This window comes from Mustela putorius, unplaced genomic scaffold (assembly GCF_011764305.1).
Source record: "Mustela putorius furo isolate JIRA1106 unplaced genomic scaffold, ASM1176430v1.1 tig00537350_pilon_pilon_pilon, whole genome shotgun sequence".
Classification (NCBI taxonomy): Eukaryota; Metazoa; Chordata; class Mammalia; order Carnivora; family Mustelidae; genus Mustela; species Mustela putorius.
The window spans coordinates 22020494-22043347 of NW_025422471.1; the positions used below are offsets into that span (position 1 = coordinate 22020494).

The 22854-nt window shown below is 43.7% G+C and overlaps 1 protein-coding gene across 1 annotated transcript in view; it reads right to left on the reverse strand.

Moving 5' to 3' along the window:
- The window catches only part of THBS4 (thrombospondin 4), a 44913-nt gene extending 26209 nt beyond the window's left edge, over nt 1-18704 (reverse strand). Inside the window, exons 1-2 of the mRNA XM_004766802.3 lie at nt 18399-18704; nt 12631-12834 (exon numbers count right to left, since the gene is read on the reverse strand). Coding sequence (XP_004766859.2) covers nt 12631-12834; nt 18399-18486 — 292 coding nt within the window. The 5' untranslated portion in view covers nt 18487-18704. The remainder of the gene's footprint in view (nt 1-12630; nt 12835-18398) is intronic.
- Between the last annotated feature and the right edge of the window lie 4150 nt (nt 18705-22854).

The following is a 22854-nucleotide window of genomic DNA, read 5'->3' on the forward strand; positions in this document are numbered from 1 at the left end:
TGGCTGCTGAGCCTTTGGGAGTAAAGCCCATTGGGTGAGGTTTGCTATAAAGACCAAAGTGAATTGCTTCCAAGGGCTTAGCGAGCCTACCAAGAACACCTCCAGATCCATTCAAAGGTACCGTTGCCAAACCCAAGTTCATTACCAGAAACAATCATTTCAGAAATATATAAGAAAAATTTGGCACAACATGTATGTATAAAAAGAGAGGGTGGGCTGGCTACTTAAATTATGATATAATCATGAAATGGAATACTACGGAATAGGTGCATGCTAAAAACCCCAAAATGTTTCCAGTGTTTTGCTGAGTGAAAAAAGGGTTGAGTCACCGTGTAATCTCATACAGAAAAAATATACAGAAAATTAGAAGGAAATATGTCAACATTAATGTGGTCACTGCTGGTTGCTTGGATGATGAATTTTTCCTCTCGCTCATCTTTACTGTCTAATTTTTGCACAAGAAACATGAATTACTTATACAATACACAAAAAAGAAGCAATGACTTACACACCTATACCCAGACTGTGTTTCCGTCAAGCTGTATGCTTTGTAGCAAGTAACTTGGACTATTTTTCCTCAGGTACCCTTTATGTACCAACTTGGTGCTGCCTCATGGAGTCACCAGCCTGTTTATGTTGTGGTACTGCCAGAGAAAATAATCACTACTGTGAAACTTTTGAGTTTACTCGAAGACTTCCTCCAAATATATTACACTTTCTAGGTTGTTATTCCCACAAGACTAGGTCTGCTTTTCCATTTGACCATGGCTGGAGAGGGCCAGATGGCTTTAGGTTCTGTACTGTAGAGAGACGCCAGGAGGAGTAAGGAGATCTTCTTTTCTGCTTATGTGGTCACCACAGCTTGCTTACTAAGAGAAAAGAATTTGTAAGACTTGGCAAGACAAGACTGGCTAGAAGGCCTTCGTAGGACGATAGTAGAGTACTATGTTTCCTGAAGTAAAGGACTGATAAGACATAAATCACTGTGGTATGAAAAGAAAGAACAGGAAGGAAGAAAAGAGGAGTAAAAATTCTTGAGATATTGTAAATACAGGATACCATAGAATTTTTACCCCTCTATTTGTTGAGAATTTAAATAGTAACTGCATAGCTGGAAACTGGAGGCCCATGTGGTACCCAAAAGGGGGAAAACTGACCAAAACATGTCTTTTTAAAGACTTTATTTATTTGAGAGAGAGAGAAGGGAGAGAGCAGAGGGAGAGGGACAAGCAGATGTGGGGCTTGATCCCACTACCCTGAGACCCCAAGACCACGACGTGAGCCAAAACCAAGAGTCAGATGCTTAACCGACTGAGCCACCCAGGTGTCCCACTAGTTCAACTTTTAAAACTCTTATTTCTTTACTATTTTGAATAGTTTTACAAGTACCCGGGGTTTTTACAGGCCTATGAAAATGCCACTGGGACCACCCAACTTCAATGAGGTCACAGACACGTAGAGTCAACACATCCTTATTCTCCTAGCAGCGACAATCCAGACTCCTCATATCTTTTTTATAAAGATTTTTATTTATTTGACAGAGAGAGAGATCACAAGTAGGTAGAGAGAGTGGGGTAAGCAGGCTCCCTGCTAAGCAGAGAGCCCGATGCGGGGCTCGATCCCAGGACCCTGAGATCATGACCAGAGCCGAAGGCAGAGGCTTAACCCACTGCACCACCCAGGCAACCCCAGACTCCAAATATTAACATGTTGGAGAGGATACCCCTAGTGGCTTAAAACAAATGGCCTTGGTTTTCTTCCCCAACCTGGTATTTCTGTGGAATTCAAAGGAAACATATTGTATGGGCATCTTGTCTGCTTTTTAGCCGGCCTTCCAGGGCATGTGGGCCATGATTTCTTTTCACAACTGGATCACTGAGTTTAATTTCATAAATAGTACCCAGCGGAATACTTTGCATGTAACAGGTGCCCACTGAACACTGTGCATGTGCACTTTCGATGAATAATGCAACGATGGCACTGAAAGCATTTCATATATAAATTAGAAAGTTTGGAGAGTGGCAATTCAACATCCATTGCAGGCAGCAAAACCTCCTGTCGTGTTCATGCTGTCATTTAAGGGCATTCTACACTTCTGCCTTGCTCTGTGTTGCAATGCAATACTGAAATGACAAATTCCTTGTGCTCCTAGATCTTGTGACAATAGCAAGAAGAAAAAGAAAAAAAAAAAAGGACAAGAAGAATTATGGAAACTTCCGTCTTCACGGTGTCTGTTCACAGAAAAATTATCAAGTGCGTTGACATTTGCCATTCTTCATATTTGATCCAGTCATTCGCATTCCTCTTATGGCTTCCATTTTTCATTTTTCTGTTTTATTGCAAACTCCTTACTTCAGTGCTTCAATACTTATTTTATCTTCAGAGGAGTAAGACTACCCCAGAGGGCAGACAGGCACCTGCTCAGGAAGCTCAATGTTTTCACATCAGTCATAGCAAGTCCAGAAACAGTTGAAAGCTCTGGCTCCAGGAGCCTGCAGCCTGCTGGGTAGAAGTGTCCCTGACCTTCTGCAGAGATAGCACCACTGGAACAACAGAGAACAGACATAGAGAACAGACATGGCTGCCTTCTTCTCTCTAGTCCCATTTCCCAGTGTTCACATAGCCCTAGCTTAGCCCAACACACATATACACACACAGCGGACAGAGAGCAAAACAGAGGGGAAGTACTACAGCGCCAGGAACACAATCATTTCCTCCTCCAGCAGGAGCGCAGAGCCAGCCTCCTGAAGCTGGAAGCAGTGGTCTTCTTCTGGGTCCTCCACACCTCTACCCATCACCACCTCTAGGAGAACTCCACTCGGGAAAACAGTCATTGGGCGCATCTTTGTTCCTTCAGCGGAGACTTGCTGAGTTCTCATACTCTCTCTTCACTCACCACTAGCTGAAATCAGCTTCTGGGGGCTCTCAACCTGGTTCTCTCAGGGCCAGTACAAAGACCCGTGCACATCTGATTATAACCCAAGGTTGCAGGGCTCTGTGTGGTGTCTCCCACCTCTATGCCCTTCTATCGCTGGATGTGACTCCAGATTCCTGACTCACCTTCCTACTGAAGTGTTCTTGTGGCAATTTTTCTGGATTGACAGCTTGAGCTCCTTTTAGGACTCTTCTGATCAAGTTAATTGCCTTCTCAAAGCCACACACCACAAGCAAATAAAATCTTAATAGCTCTCTAGTGGTTCATACGTCATACCTGAACTCCTCGTCCCAGGACTAGCTGCAACCTCCCCCTGGCTTCATTCCCCTCTGTGCTGCTGATGCCCACCGAGATGAACAACCCGTCTTACGTTTTCACCTCTCTCTAGCTTTCTCTGGCTTCCCTCGTCCTTCCCTCTCTGTGAAACATTCTCTTCTCTATCCCTCTCTTTCCTGACCCATCACTGCTGCACAGCGGAAGCCAACATCCAGCTCCAATGCATCCTCCTCCCTGAAGTTCCTTCCTCCCCACGCCTGGCAGTTGTTCTCATTCCTGTTCCCATAACACCTGCTCTGGGCTTTTCTAGCTCAATGTTCCCAGGATGCACAGTCTGGTCATGGCCCAGATTCCTGATAACTTATGTGACCCTGGGACTGTTCACTTTGATAAGGGTCTATTTCTTTTTCTTTCTTTCTTTTTTTTTTTTAAGATTTTATTTATTTATTTGACAGAAATCACAAGTAGGCAGAGAGGCAGGTGGAAGGGGGTAGGGGAGGGAAGCAGGCTCCCCGCCGAACAGAGAGCCCGATGCGGGGCTCCATCCCAGGACCCCGGGACCATGACCCAAGCCGAAGGCAGAGGCCCCAGCCCACTGAGCCACCCAGGTGCTCCAAGGGTCCATTTCTTAAACTATTAAATGGAGCTAATAATAATTGCTTTTCTGTCTCATTGTTTCAGTGGTAGCCAAACAAGAAAATGCAGAAACTATAAACTGCTACACAACGGTGGGTTGTGTTTATTTCTTATCTTCTCTATTAGAGCACTTGAGACTAGGATTCTATTTCTTATTAATTTTCTCATACATATACCATAGCATCTGACAACACTAAATACAACTATCAACTGAATGAAAAATAGATCAAACAGAGTACTCATGTATCCACTCTGATTTATTTTTCATTTTTTTATTTTTTTACCCACAGTCTCTTCAACAATGTGGGGGAGGTAGGTTCTATTGGTTTCTTTTTGAAAATCCTTTCCTTCTAAACTTCGCGTCTTTGCACACTGGACAATTTGGGGTCTGATTTTATGGCTCTATTTCCAGGCCTGGATACCAGCCTGACACCAGAACCGCAGAGCCTAGCCTGATTAAAGACCATCTCCCGGCCTGGCGGGAGATGAAAGTGCAAACCCCAGCAATGAAGATTGGACATACTGTTTTCTTGGAAAAGAATTCTCAAAAGGTGCTGTTGAAAAAGTAGACTTGGTAGTCAAAAATATTATGATGGACTGAATGTCAAAGCAACGAAGGAGGAGGCCAGCTTTCAAGGACTGGAAATGATAATATTTGGTCTGCTTGGGGAAAAGAGTTCAGAGTGACCTGGCCTGCGGGCAGCGAGCGTGCAAAGGTAGTTTGGGGCTTTCTGCTTTGCTTGGCAAATGGCTTTGCTCTTTGGCACTTTTAAATATATGATGAAAGCCACTGCTGTCAACCTTTCCTCTTCTTTTTAAATAATTGTACATTTAAAAAAAGCCTTCTTGCCATTAATGTCTCTTGTGATGGATACTCTTGTTTGCCTTTGCTTATTTATCTTCATGCCCTATACACTGGGTCTTTGTAACTTCAGTGCTTTGGAAAGACATAAAAGGTAAATCATCAAATCGCGTTTCTTGAAAGTACTCTGGGTGACTCCGAGGTGTGATGGATGCAGTCTGGAGGTTCTGAAGTCTTCTTATAGCAGTTTGAACAAAGGTAAAGTACACAAGAGTGTACCTACCTACCTACCTACACACACACTCTCTCTCACACACACACACACACACATGCGCGCTCGCGTGCACACACACACGCCCTGTGCAAGGAAACCATCCAGGGAAAGGAAGCACAGTGAGGATATTAAACATCTGCAGAGGGCTTTATATTTTGAAAAGTTATGAGATTCATCATGTCCTCAGCTCTCTGGTGGATGACAAAGCTGTGACTGTGTACAAAATCCCAAGGTCAGTTTGCAGGAGAGAGTTGCCAAGCAATTCCTTAAGCGCCCATGGAACCTCTCTGGCCTTAGCAGAACCACAGAATATGAGGACTGTAAGTCATCTAGCTCAGCATCTCACTTCACAAATCCTTTCAATGAAAGGATAGCCTCTACCAGCACATTTTCAGGAACAAGGAACTAATTACTTTGCAGAGAAACCCATTTCACTTTCGGATCACTCGCCAAGATTTTCCAAATACAGGGCCAATATCCGTTCCCTCTGACTCCCACCACAATGTGGAGTCAGAGGGAACAGACAGTAACTATACTGTAATCATACTATAACTATACTGTAACTATAACTATACTGTAACTATACTCTTCAGAGCTATAGACAGATTGAGTCTTATCCTTCATCTAAACGCTATTCTTCAAATATCTGAAGACAACTTTCATCTCTCTCATGTCTTCTATCTGGTTCCTTCATTTCTCCAGATCCTTTAACATTTTTATTTGTGAGGTCATAAAAAAAAATGGGGTCTAGAAGACTACTGTTTTGGTGACGCTCCTTAAGGCGATTCTGGAGTTAAGAATGTCCCTGTGAAATGTGTCCAGGATGAGACAATATTCTAGATGTGGCCTGGACACTTAGCCACAAGGTGGGACTCCTTAGCTCCCTTAATCTGGCCACATAAATGCATTAATGAAGCCTAAAATTGAAGGAGATTTTTAAGAAACTGTTATATCGCTGTATCTTTGCATTCATTCATTCAGTGAACATTTCTAAACATCTGCTAAAGGTTAGGCTGTGTGCTCAACACTACTTGGTTTCTAATGTTGTTGACTGGAACTCCTTGGGGAGGTGTCTTATATCTTATATTTTGGCATTTTATTCTTCACTCCTAAATGATGGACTTACATTTATTCCCATTCAATTTCACCTGCCTGATTGTGGCATGTTTGTCGGAATGGTAGGGCCTTGTTAATCTTGATGATTGCCATCTAACATGTTCCACCATCTTTTCCAGCTATGCTATATACTGTTTGCAAACATGATAAAATACTCTTTATGTCTTCACCTAAGTCACTGATATGTTCAATGGTTCAATGCCCAAGATAGAGCCTTGTCAAAAAACTCTAGATGCTTTGCTACAAAACAACTTACCAGTCCCTATGAGTACTATTTATCTAGCTCATTCTTTTTTATAGTATCCAGAAAGGTATAATGAATGACTTCATAAGATTCTTTTCTGATGCCAAGATAGATCACAAAGATGCGGTGAGCATGACCTATCAGCTTAGAATCTTTACTTTTAAAAAAGTTCAGCATGCCTTTTAGTGAACCCATTTACCTTCAAATAATCCCAGCTTTCTTTCCCAGGTAATCCCCCAATACAAGGATAATAATATAACCCTCCAGGAGTTTGTCCTAAATTTCACTAAAATTCTTTCCATTTTCTGTACATGACCACTTTAAAATTGAGCTAATTCAAGGGTACCTCACAAGAGTACTGTGAAGATTAAAAAGAAAATGAGTGTTGAGCCTTCAGCACAGTCCTGGTACATTATAAGGGCTCCATAAATATTAATGTCTGACACACCTCATTATCCACCGTCTGTACTGGGTTCAGAATTCTAATTTTGAAACCCTTCTCTCTCTCTCATACTGTATTTCTCTCTAGCCCACAGGCTTCCCTGTGAACCATTAGTCTATTTGACACATCCTATCCTTAGGCTAAGGAGCTTGACTGTCTGCAGTCATCACTGCAAATTCTTGGGGTTCCCTTCCTTACCACAGCACCAAGTTGTTCCTCTGTGGCAATCAAATTAAGACTAAAAAAGCAGTTCTTGTTTACTTTCTCTCTCTCTTTTTTTTAAAAGGTTTTTATTTACTTGAGAGAGAACATATGCATGAGAGTGAGGGAGAAAAAGACACCCAACTGAGCAGGGAGCCCCATGCAAGACTTGATCCCAGGACCCTGGGATCATGACCTGAGCTGAAGGCAGTGGCTTAACCCACTGAGCCACCCAGGCATCCCTCGTTTGCTTTTTCTGAAAGGTGAAGGCCTTTTTAGGGCAAGTCAAGAGTTTGCCAAATCATCTTGAGAAGAGTTGTCGAAAAAGTAGAGATCTTTCTCTCTCCCTCTTTCTTTCTACCTACCTTATAGAAGCTTACGGAAGAACCTCAAATTTTTATTGGGCTTTGCAGTCTAAAAAAAATTATACTTTATATAATTCAGTTCTTGCAATCAACCTGTGAGGTAGCTATTATCACCCCCACTCTAGAGACAATAAACCAGGGCTAAGCAATTTAGAGACATATCCGTGGGGACACAGCTGTTAAAATTTTTAACTGTGACTCAAACTCAAAATACTAACTGGAAAGTTGCCCTATGCTAGATACAAGAAAAGCATCACCCAGATCTTCTGTCCAGCCAGGTGGTTTCTACAGAATGCTTATTTCTATCAAGATTCTACCACCTGTATTACTAACAACTGATAGATCATTTGTACCAGAAATACTGTATTTCCTTTATAACCTCATCTAAATGTCTTCAAAATTCATTAATTCCTTAATGAATTCGAGCCAGACCTACTACATGCCAGACATTGTGCGCTTCTGGAATTTGCACAATACCTCATCTCCTGTCTTCTTTTTTTTTTTTTTTTTTGAAAGATTTTATTTACTTATTTGACAGAGAGAGATCACAAGTAGGCATAGAGGCAGGCAGAGAGAGAGGAGGAAGCAGGCTACCTGCTGAGCAGAGAGCCCGATACGGGACTCGATCCCAGGACCCTGAGATCATGACCCGAGCCGAAGGCAGCGGCTTAACCCACTGAGCCACCCAGGCGCCCCTCATCTCCCGTCTTCTTAAACAAGGCTACTCTTCTCAACCTCCATTTATTCTGTTCAGTTTGCCCATGAGCTACTCCTATCTACGATGCACTGTGCTAGGTGCTGTGACAGACACAGACATGAGCTAAGGGAGGCTCAGCGCCTGCTTTGACAGAGCTTACAACGTACTGGAGAGAAGACCTACAGGTAATTCAAGTACAAGGCAAGCTAAGGTTAGCACCTTCCACAGGACAAAGTTCTATGATAAAAGATGTCAGAAGGAATAGGAGATGGGTCTTGCATCTGTAGGATTCGGCAACTGAAGACAGTGCAGGAAATGCCCCAGTGGGGAGGGTAAATGGGTGGAGAAGGACAGACAGCGTGGGTAGGCCCAGGGAATGGAAACTAGTACACCCGGCTCAAGTGCAGCCTACATGCAGGGTTGGAAGGAGGGATACATTGGAAAGGTGGTTGGGGATCATGCAGCAGAAAATCGTGACTGCCCAGCAGCAAGGACATTTGTACCTTATTCAGTTTAGAATGGGAAGTCACTAAACGTCTCTGCTGTCAGGCATAATTTGTTCCAAGTTATGCTTATAAACAGTATTGAGGCAGCCATGGGAAGGAGGACTCTGAAGCGTGAGAGCAGAAGCAGAGAGCTCAGCAGCAAACCTGTGCTTCCCGTTCTTCATGGAATCCACTTTGGTTTACTATAGGAACGCATCTAGGGCCCTAGACAATGACTGGGGCTCACCTTCTGGGAGGAGGATTCTCCCCCATCCCCCTCCAATTATGTCAGGCCCTCACCGATGAACACTTCAATGGGGAGTCACAACCACATGCCCCACCCTTTCCAGGAGCTAATGGCCCCAGTGAGTTCTCCTTGTTAGCATCAGAAAGGCTGCCTCTCCTTCCTAGAACCTTCAGATTCACCAGTGCTGGCAAATCTTTGTATTTTTCCCTATGGCTCCAGTGAAGCTTCTCCATGTTAAATTCTTCAACTCTCCAAACTCTGGTATAAATTGCTCTTTGTTTTCTGAGGATTTTGACTACTGGATTCTGTTAGAAAATGTTTATAAAAAAAATTCTAGGTGCCTAGTGGGTTAAAGCCTCTGCCTTCAGCTCAGGTCATGATCCCAGGGTCATGGGATTGAGCCCTGCATTGGGCTCTCTGCTCAGCGGGGAGCCTGCTTCCTCCTCTCTCTCTCTCTCTCTCTCTCTCTCTCTGCCTGCCCCTCTGCTTACTTGTGATCTCTGTCAAATAAATAAATAAATAAAGTCTTTAAAAAAATAAAAAGAATTCTAAGGGAGGATGGGAATGAAGATGGTGGCCTTCGAGTCTCTGGTCCTGTAGGAGCCCCTAAGGAGCTCCTAAGCATGACATCAGAGAAAAGCCAGCAATCATTCCTACTTCCCTGGTCTCTGGCCCACTGCACTCTTGAGCTCACTGGGCCTGTGACTGACCATTTCTATCTCTGGCACATGGCCCTGTTTGGAGTCTCCAAACTCAGCAGATTCCTGTAGTGTGTTTCCGCAAGGCTCACTGCAGAGGAGGAAGGAGGGGGTCTCCCCAGATCTGCCACTTGTGGGGTCCCTGCTTGAAGAGCATAAGCCTGACTGCCTCGGATTGTGGTTTAAGGTGATGAATATTTCCACTTGGATGTGTTTCTGGCATCTCACCATTAATTCTCAAGGGAGGACACTCCAGGGTCAGGGGAGCTAAGACGCCAGCATGGTAGGAGAACCCAAGTCTTGCTCCTCCCTTGAGCACAGCTGGATGACTATTGAATCGTTCTGAATACTCAAGCAATTACCCTGAGGACTGATAGAGCGAAGTACACGAAGAAGCTAAGAAGAGGCTACTTTGAGAAGAGTCTTTGTCCAGCACAGAGACCAACAAGGGGCTTGAACTCAGAACCTTCAGATCAAAACCTGAGCAGAGATGAAGAGTTGGATACTTAACTGTCTGAGCCACCCAGGTGCCCCAAGATTTTGTTTCTCATTAAAAAAGTTTGTTTTCTATGGGTGACTGGGTGGCTCAGTGGGTTAAGTCTCGGCCTTCAGCTCAGGTCATGATCTCAGGGTCCTGGGATCAGGCCGCATCGGGCTCTCTGCTCAGCAGGGAGCCTGCTTCATCCTCTCCTTGCCTGCCTCTCTGCCTACTTGTGATCTCTGTCTGTGTGTCAAATAAATAAATAAAATCTTTTGAAAAAAAGTATGTTTTCTAAATACGTGTTCAGGAAATGCTGTTCATTGTTTTATTTTATATATTAATAGTATCAGCATGAATATACTGATGATAATAAGTATCTAGTATATAATTGCTTATACACAATTCAGATCACTTGAATATTTGCATTATTACTGGAAATATTTCTACCCAACTGTTCTAATTTTCAATTATGATTATGGTTTGACTTATAGAAGCTATTATGCACTTATAAGCGACATTAAATTTGAATCCACTACAACAGAAAAAAAAAAAATTCTAAAAGCTATTTATCTTTTCCAAGGCTGGAAGGTAGAGATGTGTTCATCAACATGGGGATTAGCAGGTATTTACAGGCCAATCCTATGACTGATGGTTATCCAAAGGACACACCAACACCCTGACCCCTCTACTCCCATCTAGCGTTACCTCTGCCCATACAGAGCAAACAGAAAAAGTCAGTTCCGGGAAGTTCCTGCCTTGCTTTTCCGTACAACAGATTCTTCCACAATAGGCACACATAAAGGCCCATTTCGAAACCGAGAGGGTGATTCACTGAGGGTGAACAGCGAGATGCTGGGCTTTTCACTCTGCGGAGGGCCCTTTGGCCACTAAGCTGGGTGAGCTAAACGAAAATCTTCCAATGCATCTAAATTACAGTTCTGTGAGAAGCTACTGACCCTTGGATAAAGAATGGTTTTTATAGACCACAAACAGAATAGCCTGTTAGTGGCACATGAGCAGTTCTTTCAGGGATGAGAGGCAAATGGGACTGAGTCAAGGCAGAGAGAGAAGTGAAGTCACCTTCCATTGGGGCTACGGATGGGGCAAAGGGTGCAGGAGTGCTTAGAGCATCCCTGAGCCATGTTCCCGGACTCCCTTCACTACTGGAGACCTCACCACAGCCCCTGAAGGAGCCTGAGCATTGAAGAGCATTGGCCTGACTGCCTCGGATCGTGGTTTAAGCTGCCTTCAGCTCAGGTCATGATCTCAGGGTCCTGGGATCGGGCCGTATCGGGCTCTCTGCTCACCAGGGAGCCTGCTTCAACCTCTCTCTCTGCCTGCCTCTCTGCCTACTTGTGATCTCTGTCTGTGTGTCAAATAAATAAAATCTTTTTTTAAAAGGTATGTTTTCTAAATACGTGTTCAGGAAATGCTGTCTGAGAAGACAGGATGGCATGAGGTACAGACGAAGCAGGAGCTGGAGTTGGGGAGGGGGAGAGGGAAGGGGGATGTTGGATTGACACACCAAGGGGTTAAAATCCCATTCCTTCTTGCTGTCAACTCTGGAGTCTCACGAAAGCTAAGAATGAGGAATTTCTTCCAGCTCCTAACACCTGAAAATGTGAGTGTTCAATCACAATTGGAATCTGATAGTCTGACGCAGCGCAAGTGAAGCCAGCTGAAATAAACATGAAATCTCGCCAGAAGCACCGGTCCTCCTTCCTTTCTTTTATTAAAAGCACGCGGCAGCAGGAACACGTATCTGTCACATTCCTCAATAAGCAGGAACAGGTGGTGTCCTCAGGGCACGGGTGGAGGGGAAAGAGATGAAAAAATAGTGACCTTTCTCTCTGCGAGCCACTTCTTAGTATTCATAGTAACTTATTCTGATAGTGGAACATCTGACAGCAAGCAACCAAACAGGTGTCAGACAGGTAGAAAGGAGAGCTGTTCATTCAGTGCCACTGTCAGGTGTATTTTCCCCATCATGTCTAGGAGAGAGCTTGCAGAGCTGGGAGCGAGGTCTGCTAAGCCACATGCTCTCAAGGGAACAGAAGATTGGGGTGGGAGGCTGCTCTAGGCTGCAGGTTTGTGTCCCTCCCTCCCTCCCAATTTATGTGTTGAAGCCCCAACCTTCCATGTGGTGGTATTAGGAAGTGGGTCTTTGGGAAGTTACTAGGTTTAAATTAGGTCACGAGGGTGGTACCCTCAGGATGGCATTTGTATCCTTATAAGGAAAGGAAGCTCCCTCTCTCCACTCGCTTGCTCAGGGAGGAAAGGCCCTGTGAGGACAGAGCAGGAAGGTGACAGCACCCAGGCTTGCTCCAGAAACAAAATCTGCCAGCACCTTGATCTTGGACTTCTCGGATTCCGGTACTGTGAGAAATCAATGTCTGCTGTCTGAGCCATCCAGTCTATAATATTTACTCTAACATCCCGAACTAAGACAGTAGCCTAAAGGTCCTGGGTCCTGTTCCTTTCCAATCTGGATCCCGAACAACAGGTGGACGGGCATCTTGGCCCTAATCAATTCTTCATTCTCATGCCATATATCAACTCGCCCTCCCCAAACAGGTCAATGTACAATAAGAAGAACTTGGTACTGAAAACTGAAATGAGTGACGGATGAAAATAAAATTGTAGGAGGGAAGCATCTTAAGGCAAGTCGACCCCAAATGCTGGAATAGGAAAAGATGATTCTTAAGAAAATGATCTCTGCCAACGTGCTTACCTTTGTTCAAGCGTCCCATCACGGTGAATTCCAAGTATTTGCTGTTGTCCGTTGAAGAGTAAAGGCCAAAGATGGTGGCTGAACTTTTCGTGTGCAGCTTGAAGGTGGCGATCACGTAGACCTCATTCAGGGTGGGGTCTGTCAGGATTGGCTGCAGAACAGCTGGGTTCAGCCTCTGGCTGGAGGATGGGAGAAGGTCAAAGACTGGGGAGAACAGGGAGAAGGGGATCATCAGTGAAAGAAGTTTCAGACAAATCTGCTTTTTTTGAGGGGGCACGGTTTGACAGCAAGATCTAAGTAATGTCAACAAACACGGTTATTTTTTCACAGGGCTAACATCACCCATTCTTCCTTATCACTCTTATAGTGATTGGACATGTGAACCAGAAAAAGCACAACACAATTCTCCTCACTAGGTCATGACTAGGAGACCAGGAGAAGACTAAATTTGCAAACTCTAAATTGCATTTGGCTGAAGAAGTGGCTCTGAAAATGCCCACTAGGAAAAGCTTACTACTGGCTTAGAGAACAAAGGGGACAGGCGAGAACTCACAAATCACAGTTTCTCTTATGTCCCCAAGTAGTGGATGTCTGCCTTAGGGTCCCTCATGTACCTGGTATACCAGAGACAACTGTACTTTCCTGGGCAGTGATAAATAATACAGAGAATGCAGAAGAAAGCATGGCTGTGGTAGGACACAGTCTGTCCACAAAATGACTTGCTGCCTCTGTTAGACCCAAGTGATTCCCTTTATGCATTTATAGTTCTCTATTATTTCCCTGTTAAAATTCCTGATGCAGGGGCACCTCGCTGGCCCAGTCAGTGAAGTACGCAACTCCTGATCTTGGCATTGTGAGTTCAAGCCCCACGCTGGGCATAGGGCTTACTTTAAAAAAAAAAAAAAAAAATCCTGACATAAAAACAAAACAATGGGGTTTCTCTTTCTTAACTGTAACCTGATAGAGGTGGTCTACAAAAACTAGAATCCAAACTTGTTTATATAAATTGCTTTTAAGACAGCAGTACTTTCAAGCTTTGTTGTATTTATGCAAATTCTAAGAGTATACATCCGGAGTTATTTTATTTTTTAAGATTGCATTTATTTACTTGACAGAGATCACAAGAAGGCAGAGAGGCAGGCAGAGAGAGAAGGGAGAAAGCAGGCTCCCTGTCCAGCAGAGAGCCGGATGCGGGGCTTGATCCCAGGACCCTGAGACCATGACCCAAGCCGAAGGCAGAGACCCAACCCACTGAGCCACCCAGGTGCCCCCAGAGTTATTTTAAAGGCAAAGGCCAAATGGGCAATACTAGAAGTTACTTAGCATTTGTTGGTTTATACAAATATTATTTGAACAATTCCAAACCTGCAGGAACTTTAGCCTCTAACACTGTCTAATAATTTTTATTTTATGTTCCAAGATTCATTTTTTATGCACCACACCCAGTGCTTCATGCAAAACATGCCCTCCTTAGTACCTACCACCAGGCTTGCACATCCCCCACGCCCCCCCCAAACCCCAATTTGTTTCTCAGAGTTCACAGTCTCTCATGCTTCGTCTCCCCCTCCAATTTCCCCCAATTCACTTTTCCTATCCTCCTCCTAATGTCCTCCGTGTTATTCCTTATGTTCCAAAAGTAAGTGAAACCATGTGATAATGAACTCTCTCCGCTTGATTTATTTCACTCAGCATAATCTCCTCCAGTCCCGTCCATGTTGATACAAAAGTTGGGTATTCATCTTTTCCAATGGAGACATAATACTCCATTGTATACATGGAGCACATCTTCTTTATCCATTCGTCTGTTGAAGGGCATTTTGGCTCTTTCCACAGTTTGGGGAGTGTGGTCATTGCAGCTGTGAAGATTGGGGTACATATGGCCCTTTTCTTCATTACATCTGTATTTGGGGGGTAAATACCCATACAATTGTCTAATAAAACTGTCTAATAATTTTTAAAGATTTTATTATCTATCTATCAGAGAGACCTCACAGACCTTTCCTCCCTGCTGGGGAAACAGCAGGCAGAGGGAGAAACAGACTCCCCAGTGAGCAAGGAGCCCCATGTGGGGCTCAATCCCAGGGACCTGAGACTATGACCCGAGCCCAAAGCAAACACTTAGCCAACTGAATTACATAGGCACCCCCACAAATAAAAAGATTTCAAAGACAGAACAACAGAATGCTAACGTGAATAGTAGCTTTCTTTGGATTGTATAAGTATACATTTACTTTACTTTGGCTTACCCAATTTTTTATTTTTATTTTTACAATGAACAGGTGTTGGGTTTGTAGTAGAAAAAAATAAGTTATAAAACAGGCAAAAACCTAGCTACTCAAGAATGTTTACTCTTTAAAAGACAATCCGTCTTTATACTAGATCTGTATTGTTTCTTTTCTGTGTCCTTAGGGTCTTAGAAAATAATGAATTTGATCCTAGAAGTATTGGAAAGCAAAAGATCTATTATGTTCCTTCCAGTACTCCACATTCTCCCAAAACTTGAACACTGCTGCCTACTGTACTCTAAAAGGGAAACAGATTTTTTTTTAAAAGATTTTTATTTATTTATTTGACAGATCAGAAGTAGTCAGAGAGGCAGGCAGAGAGAGAGAGGAGGAAGCAGGCTCCCCACCGAGCAGAGAGCCCGATGTGGGGCTTGATCCCAGGACCCTGAGACCACAACCTGAGGCGAAAGCAGAGGCTTTAACCCACTGAGCCACCCAGGTGCCCCGGGAAACAGAATTTTTTAATTTCCAAAGAACTGGAAGCTTTACTTTTCCACCAGGGCAGTGAGGACAAAGAGACAGTATGTCTAGAAGTTCCATTCAGGAGAAGGAATCTGCAGATGTGAGTTTAAGGCATGTGAATTGCATTCAAAACTAAATTCTTCCTATCCCTGATTCTTGATCTATGATTATGTTCATAATTTAGCTCAAGCTAAATTTACTCTATTTCGATCTGCAAGGTTCATCTAATCCATTGGCTGCTCTCTCTAGAGACAGAGTTGGGATTAGTCAGTAACGAGTTTGGAAAGTGTTTTGAAAAGGAAATGAGACACAACAATTTTCTATTAATTACATTTTAGTAATAGTGCCAGGATCTAAGCAACCTTCTAGTGTTAGAGGTGAAATTACTACTACCAATCAGCCCAGCCACCGCGGTATGAAAATTGAATACATACTAATAAGACGAGCAAGGCAGCTCAGAGGAGAAAGGATATAAACAAATTATTCACTTGAGCTGATGATTATAAGACTAATTAACTCAATAAAAGAATGTATCAGAAACTTGACTTAATCTGATAATCTCCAGCAACTAAATTAACTGGGTAATTTAGGTAGTATAGCCTGATTACAAGTCCCATTAAACGGGCATCTCTAAGCAGCAGCAAAATCCCTACCATAGCACCCCATGAAGTTGTGTCTTCCAACGTCAAGAATTCATATAACACAAAATATTATAGCCATAAATTCAAAACTGCCTGATAATGTCTTCAACCAGAAAACTTCTGAATTGCGTTAAAAAGCTTCCTTTCTAACATCAAAAAGCAAAGGCAACAAAAGCAACAATAACTAAGTGGGACTACATCAAAAAAAGCTTCAGACAGCAGAAGAAACCTGGGACATAATGAAAAGATAACATACAAATGAGAGAAAATACTTACAAATCCTATGCGATACGTGACTAATATCCAAAATATATAAAGAAATGATACAACTCAATAGTAAAAAAACCAAACAATCTGATTTTCAAGTGGGCAGAATACCTGAACAGACATTTATCCAAAGAAGACCTACAGGTGGCCAACAGGCACAAGAGAATGTGTTCGACATCAGTAATTATCATGGAAATGCAAATTAAAACCACAATGAGTAATCACCACACACCTGTTAGAAAGGCTATTATCAAAGAGAAACAACAAATGTGAATGAGAATGTGGAACAAAGGGACTTCTTGTGCACTGTTGGTGGGAATGTAAATTGGTGCAGCCACTATGGGAAACATTATGGAGGATACTCAAAAAACTAAAGATAGAACTACATACAATCCAGCAATTCCACTGATGGGTATTTATTAAAAAAAAAACAAAAAAAAAAACCCAAAATGAAACCCAAACCCCAAAAACACTAATTCAAAAAGATATACGCAGGTTCAAGTTCACTGTAGCATTATTTACAACCGCCAAGAGATGGAAACAACCCAAGTGCCCATTAACAATGAATGAATAAAGATGTGGTATATGTATATAATGAAATATCATTTAGCCATAAAAAGGAATGAAATCTCACCATTTGTGACAACATGGATGGACCCTGAGGGCATTATGCTAAGTGAAATAAGCGAGACACACAAAGACAAATACTTTACTTCAGAAGTGGAATCGTCAACAACAACAACCCAAGCTCATAGATAGAGAACAGATTGGGATGGGGACAATGGGTGAATGGCGTCAAAAGGAACAAAACTGCAGTTATAAAATAAATAACTCACAGGGATTTAAAGTGCAGCATGATAACTATAATCGATACTATGATATTATCTATTTGGAAGTTGCTGAGAGAGAAGACCTCAAAAGTTCTCATTGCAAGAAAATGATTTTTTGTAATCCTGTATGGTAACAGATGTTAACTTGATTTATGGTGGTGATCATTTCACAGTGTATACACCTGCGGAATCATTGTTCACCTTCCTAGAAGAGCAGTCACAATGATGATAAATCACAGCATTTCAAATAGTTCAAGGCAAACTAAACGCAGAACATTACCCCCTGAAACCACTATTTGGTTGCCCGGTCTAAAAATCAAAAGAGGTCATTTGGGGGAAATGCAAAGTTTAGAAGGGGGGGCGACTGCAATGGGAGGGAAAGGAATTTGAGAATTCCCTCACAGGCATTTTTCACTCTGGCTTTGTGAGGAGTAACAACGTTTACTTGGACCTATGTGACTCTTCCAGCTTTATTTCATTAGTGAGAACACATCAACAGGTGAAGGTCATTACTGAGTGCCTAGTTAGAGTGCTCAGATCTTTTCTCACTTAAATAATTTCTTCCTTTTGGCCTTTACAAAAAAAAAAAAAAAATCAGTTTAAGCTTAAGTGCTTCTGCCCAACAGTTATCGTCACCCCAATCTCAATAAGGGGTTTGAAGATTATTCAGGTGTCTTTTTGTGGGTATTTTCAGATTCTTTAGAACAGAAAGACCGACCTCTCAGTCCTTCCTGCTCTATTTATCTCAGGAATCAGATCATGCCAGCTCCCAAAGGAGGCTTTGGGGTCCAAACAAACAGCAGAAAACAGCGAGTGGTGGGGCAAACAGAACTACGCTGTGCCCTTCTGGGGGATGACCCTCAGACTTTCTGGGGGGAAGATTATTCCCGCGTAGGAGAATTTAGGGGGCCAAGGGCGAGAGGATGGTCCGCCAGAGAGAGCCCCAGGGGACAGAACCTGGATTTCACCCCACTCCAGACAGGACCCGTTAGAGGTCTAAAGCACGGCGGTAAACTCGGAAATGAACCCACAGACTGAAAAGTTTCGCATCCCCTAAGCTGTCGTTTAGGGAATTGGTCTCACCGCTGCATAATAGACTCAGAAGATGTTGTACTGTAATCACCGCGTCCGGTTACAAAATGCTGTGACTCGGGCCCCAGAGGGACAGTGAGGTACCAGGGGCCGAGCAGCGCGCACGGAGTTGGTTCCTCCTGCCGTTCAAGCGGAACGCGAAGGAGGGACCCGGGGACGGTCGCCCCCCGCCCCGGCGCGAGCCCACTTACCCTGGGGGGTGGCTTGGGCGCCGGCCCCCAGCCGCGGCGGCAGAGCCAGGTGCAGCAGGAGGAAGGCGGCTGCGAGCGGGGCCAGCATGTTGGCTCTTCCTGCAGCCGCGGGCGAAGGCAACTCAGCCGCGCCTCGCTGTCCCCTGCGGGGTACGTTCTCCGTCCGGCCCCGCGGGCGGCGCAGGTGGAGGGAGCGCGAGGCGTGTGCGGGGCGCGGCGTCCCGGGCTGCCGTCGGGGGCGATGCTAGCGTCCGGACGCCGCGCGGAGCTGAGTGCGCTCGCGGCTCTGCTGAGCGGCGGCCGCCCGGCTCTTTATGGTCTGGCCGGCCGGGGCCGGGGGAGGGCCGAGGCCGGGGCGGCCCCCTTGGCGGGGAAGCCGGTTTGCCGGGAAGAGAGGGGGCGGCCGGAGCGGGGAGCGTGGGCGGCGGGGGGAAAGGCCCGGGTGCCGGGTGGGGAAGCCGACCCGGCCGAGCGGAACCCGGTCTGGGCGCAGTCAGCGGCCGCTGCCCGGCGAGGCGCTTTGGAGGAGCGGGAAGCCGGGGCTGCGATAGGCGCACTGGACGAGGAAGAGGGGAGCGAAAGGGGGAACAAAGTGACCCTGTCCCGCTAGCGTTAGGCACCGTCAGTCCCGCCACCTCCTCTACTCCTTTTGTTTTCTAAAAGGAGCAGAATTTGGAGAGGCTTTTTAACACCCGTCGTAGATTCCCTTGCGAAGGAACCCTGAAGGCTCTCCAGGAACGCCTGCTTCCTCAAGTGGTCCAGGGAGCAATTGATTTTTATTTCTTCAAGCTTTTCTTGGGTACTTCAAACGTTGCGTATTTTTTTCCCCCATCAAGTTTTGAGACCTGAACAGCGAACGTTTGAAAGCTTTGAGTTTTTAAAGGAAATAAAACACATCCCAAGGAATTGTTCTAGATAGGACGGTGGTGCTTTATGGAAAATTTATTTTCAGTCTAGTTTCCACTCTGCCTGCCCACTTTTGTTCCGTCTTCCCCAAAGATTCCATGTGACAGTTGAAAGGTATGGGAGTAGGGAACATACTGAAAGAGAGGGAAGGAACGTAAGGAATTGGTCTTTTTGCTGGGTAGTAAGAGGTAGGTGAGTTCTCCTAGAAATAACGTGGATTAAGTAGAAGAAAAAAAATATTTCAGAACAATGGCAAAAAGTTTCCCTGTTGGAAAATCTTGAGTATTGGAGAAGATCCAGCAAAGCATTTCTATGCTATCTTCATGTCTCAAAGAACTTCATATTGTACTTTGATCTGCCACAAGCTGGAAGATTAACTCAACACCTTATTTTCAAACTCTACTAGAATAATCCTCACCAGTTATGATTCCGGTCATAACTAGTGACCTGGGGATTTGTGAGCTATCTTAACATAGCTCTTCTATCTGAAGTCTGTCTTCATATAATGTCCCATTACACTGATGTCACTCTGTGGAATGGGTCACCATCTACCTACATATGAGAGTGTGCTGTAGAGACAAAGTGTACGTGTTTCTGGCCTTGTGATTGTGTACTAATGACATGAGTGAAGAATCTTCAAATCTTCAAACTGTGTCCCCAACAATGGCCTGAGTTAGAGGGCGCTCCAGGCTACCACCTTCTGCTTTAAGGAGGACTTCAGAGTCAGCAGGGCTAAACTGTAAGTTATCTGAAGGCAGATCTTATTTTTAAAGACATTTTTGTTTAGTCATCTTTGTTAGGTAACTCCAATTCTTAGACTATTCCCAGCAAAATAGCTTGCCCAGGGGTGCACACAATAAATTTTGGTTGAACCTGAGTGACTAATAAGTGTAAGGATCAATAAGAGAACCCAGTGACTTTCTGCTAGTCTAGCGTACTTACAATTTAGTTTTGCTTCTAAAGAGCCTGACTTTTGAGGAAGCCATTCACTGGAGAATCTCAGTCAGCTTTTTCTTTATATCTTCAACACAAAGAGGAAATTTGATGACAGTGATCACAATACAATCAATTAAACTGGATATGAAATCAATGATAAAGGAAATGAAAGAGTTCATCGGTGTCTAGTCTGTGCCACCTCATTAAAATATCTGTTGTTGCACTTATTTCACTGAATTTTAATTTAATAATGGATTGTTTAATTTTTCTCCAATATCAGACTGTGACCTTCTTAGCACTGTCTCATTTCTTTTTGTACCCCCATTTCCTGGTGCCTAGCATGTACTAGTGAGTAGCTTGTTGAATTGACTTTTCTTCTCTCAGCACTGTCAAGTAGGATAAGAGGTTGTGATATGTTAGTAATCTATTTGTGTGGTAGGTTGCAAAAATTGTCGCAATTCTTTGCTCTTCTATCTATACATCTTTTGCTTTCCCATTATGCTTCTAGGTTTGGCCATGTAATTTCCTTGGCCCACACATATTAGAAAAAAAAAACTGCCATATTCAGAAGCTTCAAAAGTATTTGTGTGATTGGGCTTGTTACTCTTTCACTTCTGCCTTTGTCGTGAAAGCATGGCTGTGCTAGCTTGCTGGAGGATGAGAGACACAGAGCAAAGCTTGGTCACCACAGTCACCCTGGGCATAGCCACCTGAGATCAGCTGACAGCTGATTTAGACAGGTAAAGGAGTTCAGGCAAGATCGGCAGAGCTGTGTAGCCAACTCCAGACGTGTGAACAATAAAAGTTTAATTTGTATGTCATAAGATTTTAAGATTGTTATGTAATATTATTGTAGCAATAGGTAGCTGATAAACTAGGTATCCTTCCATTTATAACTGTTTTATACAGAGCATAACTCCATGTTTTATGTTTGCTTACAGCTTTCAAGTTCTACCATTCCCCCTTCCCATTGGCCCCACATCGGAGCTAGCTGACAAGAAAGCCTGGGTGCTTCTTCCTTTGGTGCTGGCAGGAAGTTCCAACTGTGGGAGCCCTAGACCACACCCAGGAATCCTCACTCCAGGCCCACCCCCTGACCACCACGAATTCTCCCAAACAATGTCCTTTCCCTGCTCTTCCAAGTCATCTTCACACCAGCTTGGGAGCCCATCCTGCTCTTGGCAGAAAGCCTTCTTATGTGGGTAATAAACTTTTCCAAACCCTTCTGCTGCACATGTGGCACTGTCATCAGTCTAAACATCCGAATTTCATTTTGAGTGTGGAGATACCTATCCTGCTCCTGCTCCTGTGTTCCTTAGTAGTGGGGAAGTTACTCATTATTACATACTGCTATCTGACACAACTAAGAAGTTTTACACATATTTGTTAATTGATATTTGGATAAGATTATCATGAGTTAGGTTAAGTTTTCCACTTGAATTCTTGAAGGGAGTGGAAATGGAAAATAATTATTAACAATTAAAGATGGCTTAAAGGGAATATGGTTTATACCCTAATGTGTGATAACATTTATGCCACAGCCCTGGAGAATGTAGACTGTGGGCTACTATGCAGTTTAATGTTAATAACAAAGGAAGGTACTTTTTTTTTTTTTTTTAAAGATTTTTTTTTATTTATTTATTTGACAGAGAGAGATTACAAGTAGGCAGAGAGGCAGGCAGAGATAGAGAGGAGGAAGCAGGCTCCCTGCTGAGCAGAGAGCCCGATGCGGGACTCGATCCCAGGACCCTGAGATCATGACCTGAGCCGAAGGCAGCGGCTTAACCCACTGAGCCACCCAGGCGCCCCCAAAGGAAGGTACTTGATTCACTGACAGGATAATAACTTCTCTAGAAACTAGTTAGCACAAATAAGGAACTGATAAGTAGGGGGATTCAGATTAGTGTACGGTTAAAAGTAAACAGGTTTTTTTCCCCCCAGAACTTAAAAGATAGCAATTTAGGCACTGAAGATTAGTGAAGCAAAAAACAAATGTGTAAAATCACTCATTTTCAATCTCACTAAGGGTCTAAGTAGATTATTAAAAAAAAAAAAACTCTCATTAAGCTTCTTTAATATACTTTACCAAATACCGTGTAAAAATTCCTTAGAAAAATGCAGTTGTGTGGACCATTACTACAAATAACTATGTCTACCCGACTTGAAGTCCAGAGAGAGTTTTGACAACTAGCATTTCTTCTTCTTCTTTTTTTAGATTTATTGATTTATTTATTTGAGAGAGAGAGAGCGAGACAGAGAGCACGCACTTAGGGGCGGCGGTGGGTGGGTGGGTGGGGACTGTGAGAAGAGACGAAGAGAGAGGGAGACAGAGTCTCAGGCAGACTCCACAATCAGCAGGGCTGTATCCCACAACCCTGAGATCATGACCTGAGCTAAAACCAAGAATTGGATGTTTAGCCAACTGCATCACCCAAGCACCCTGCCTCTAGCATTTCTTAAAGTAACTTCTTTCCTTCAATAGATAATGCATTAATCCATCCGCATGGTAGTTCCTTCAATGTCAAGTGATAACAATGATTACTGTACCAAGACAATACCAACTTTAGGGCCAGATGTCTAAATATATTTGCTAAGAAAATATGATAAAAATTGC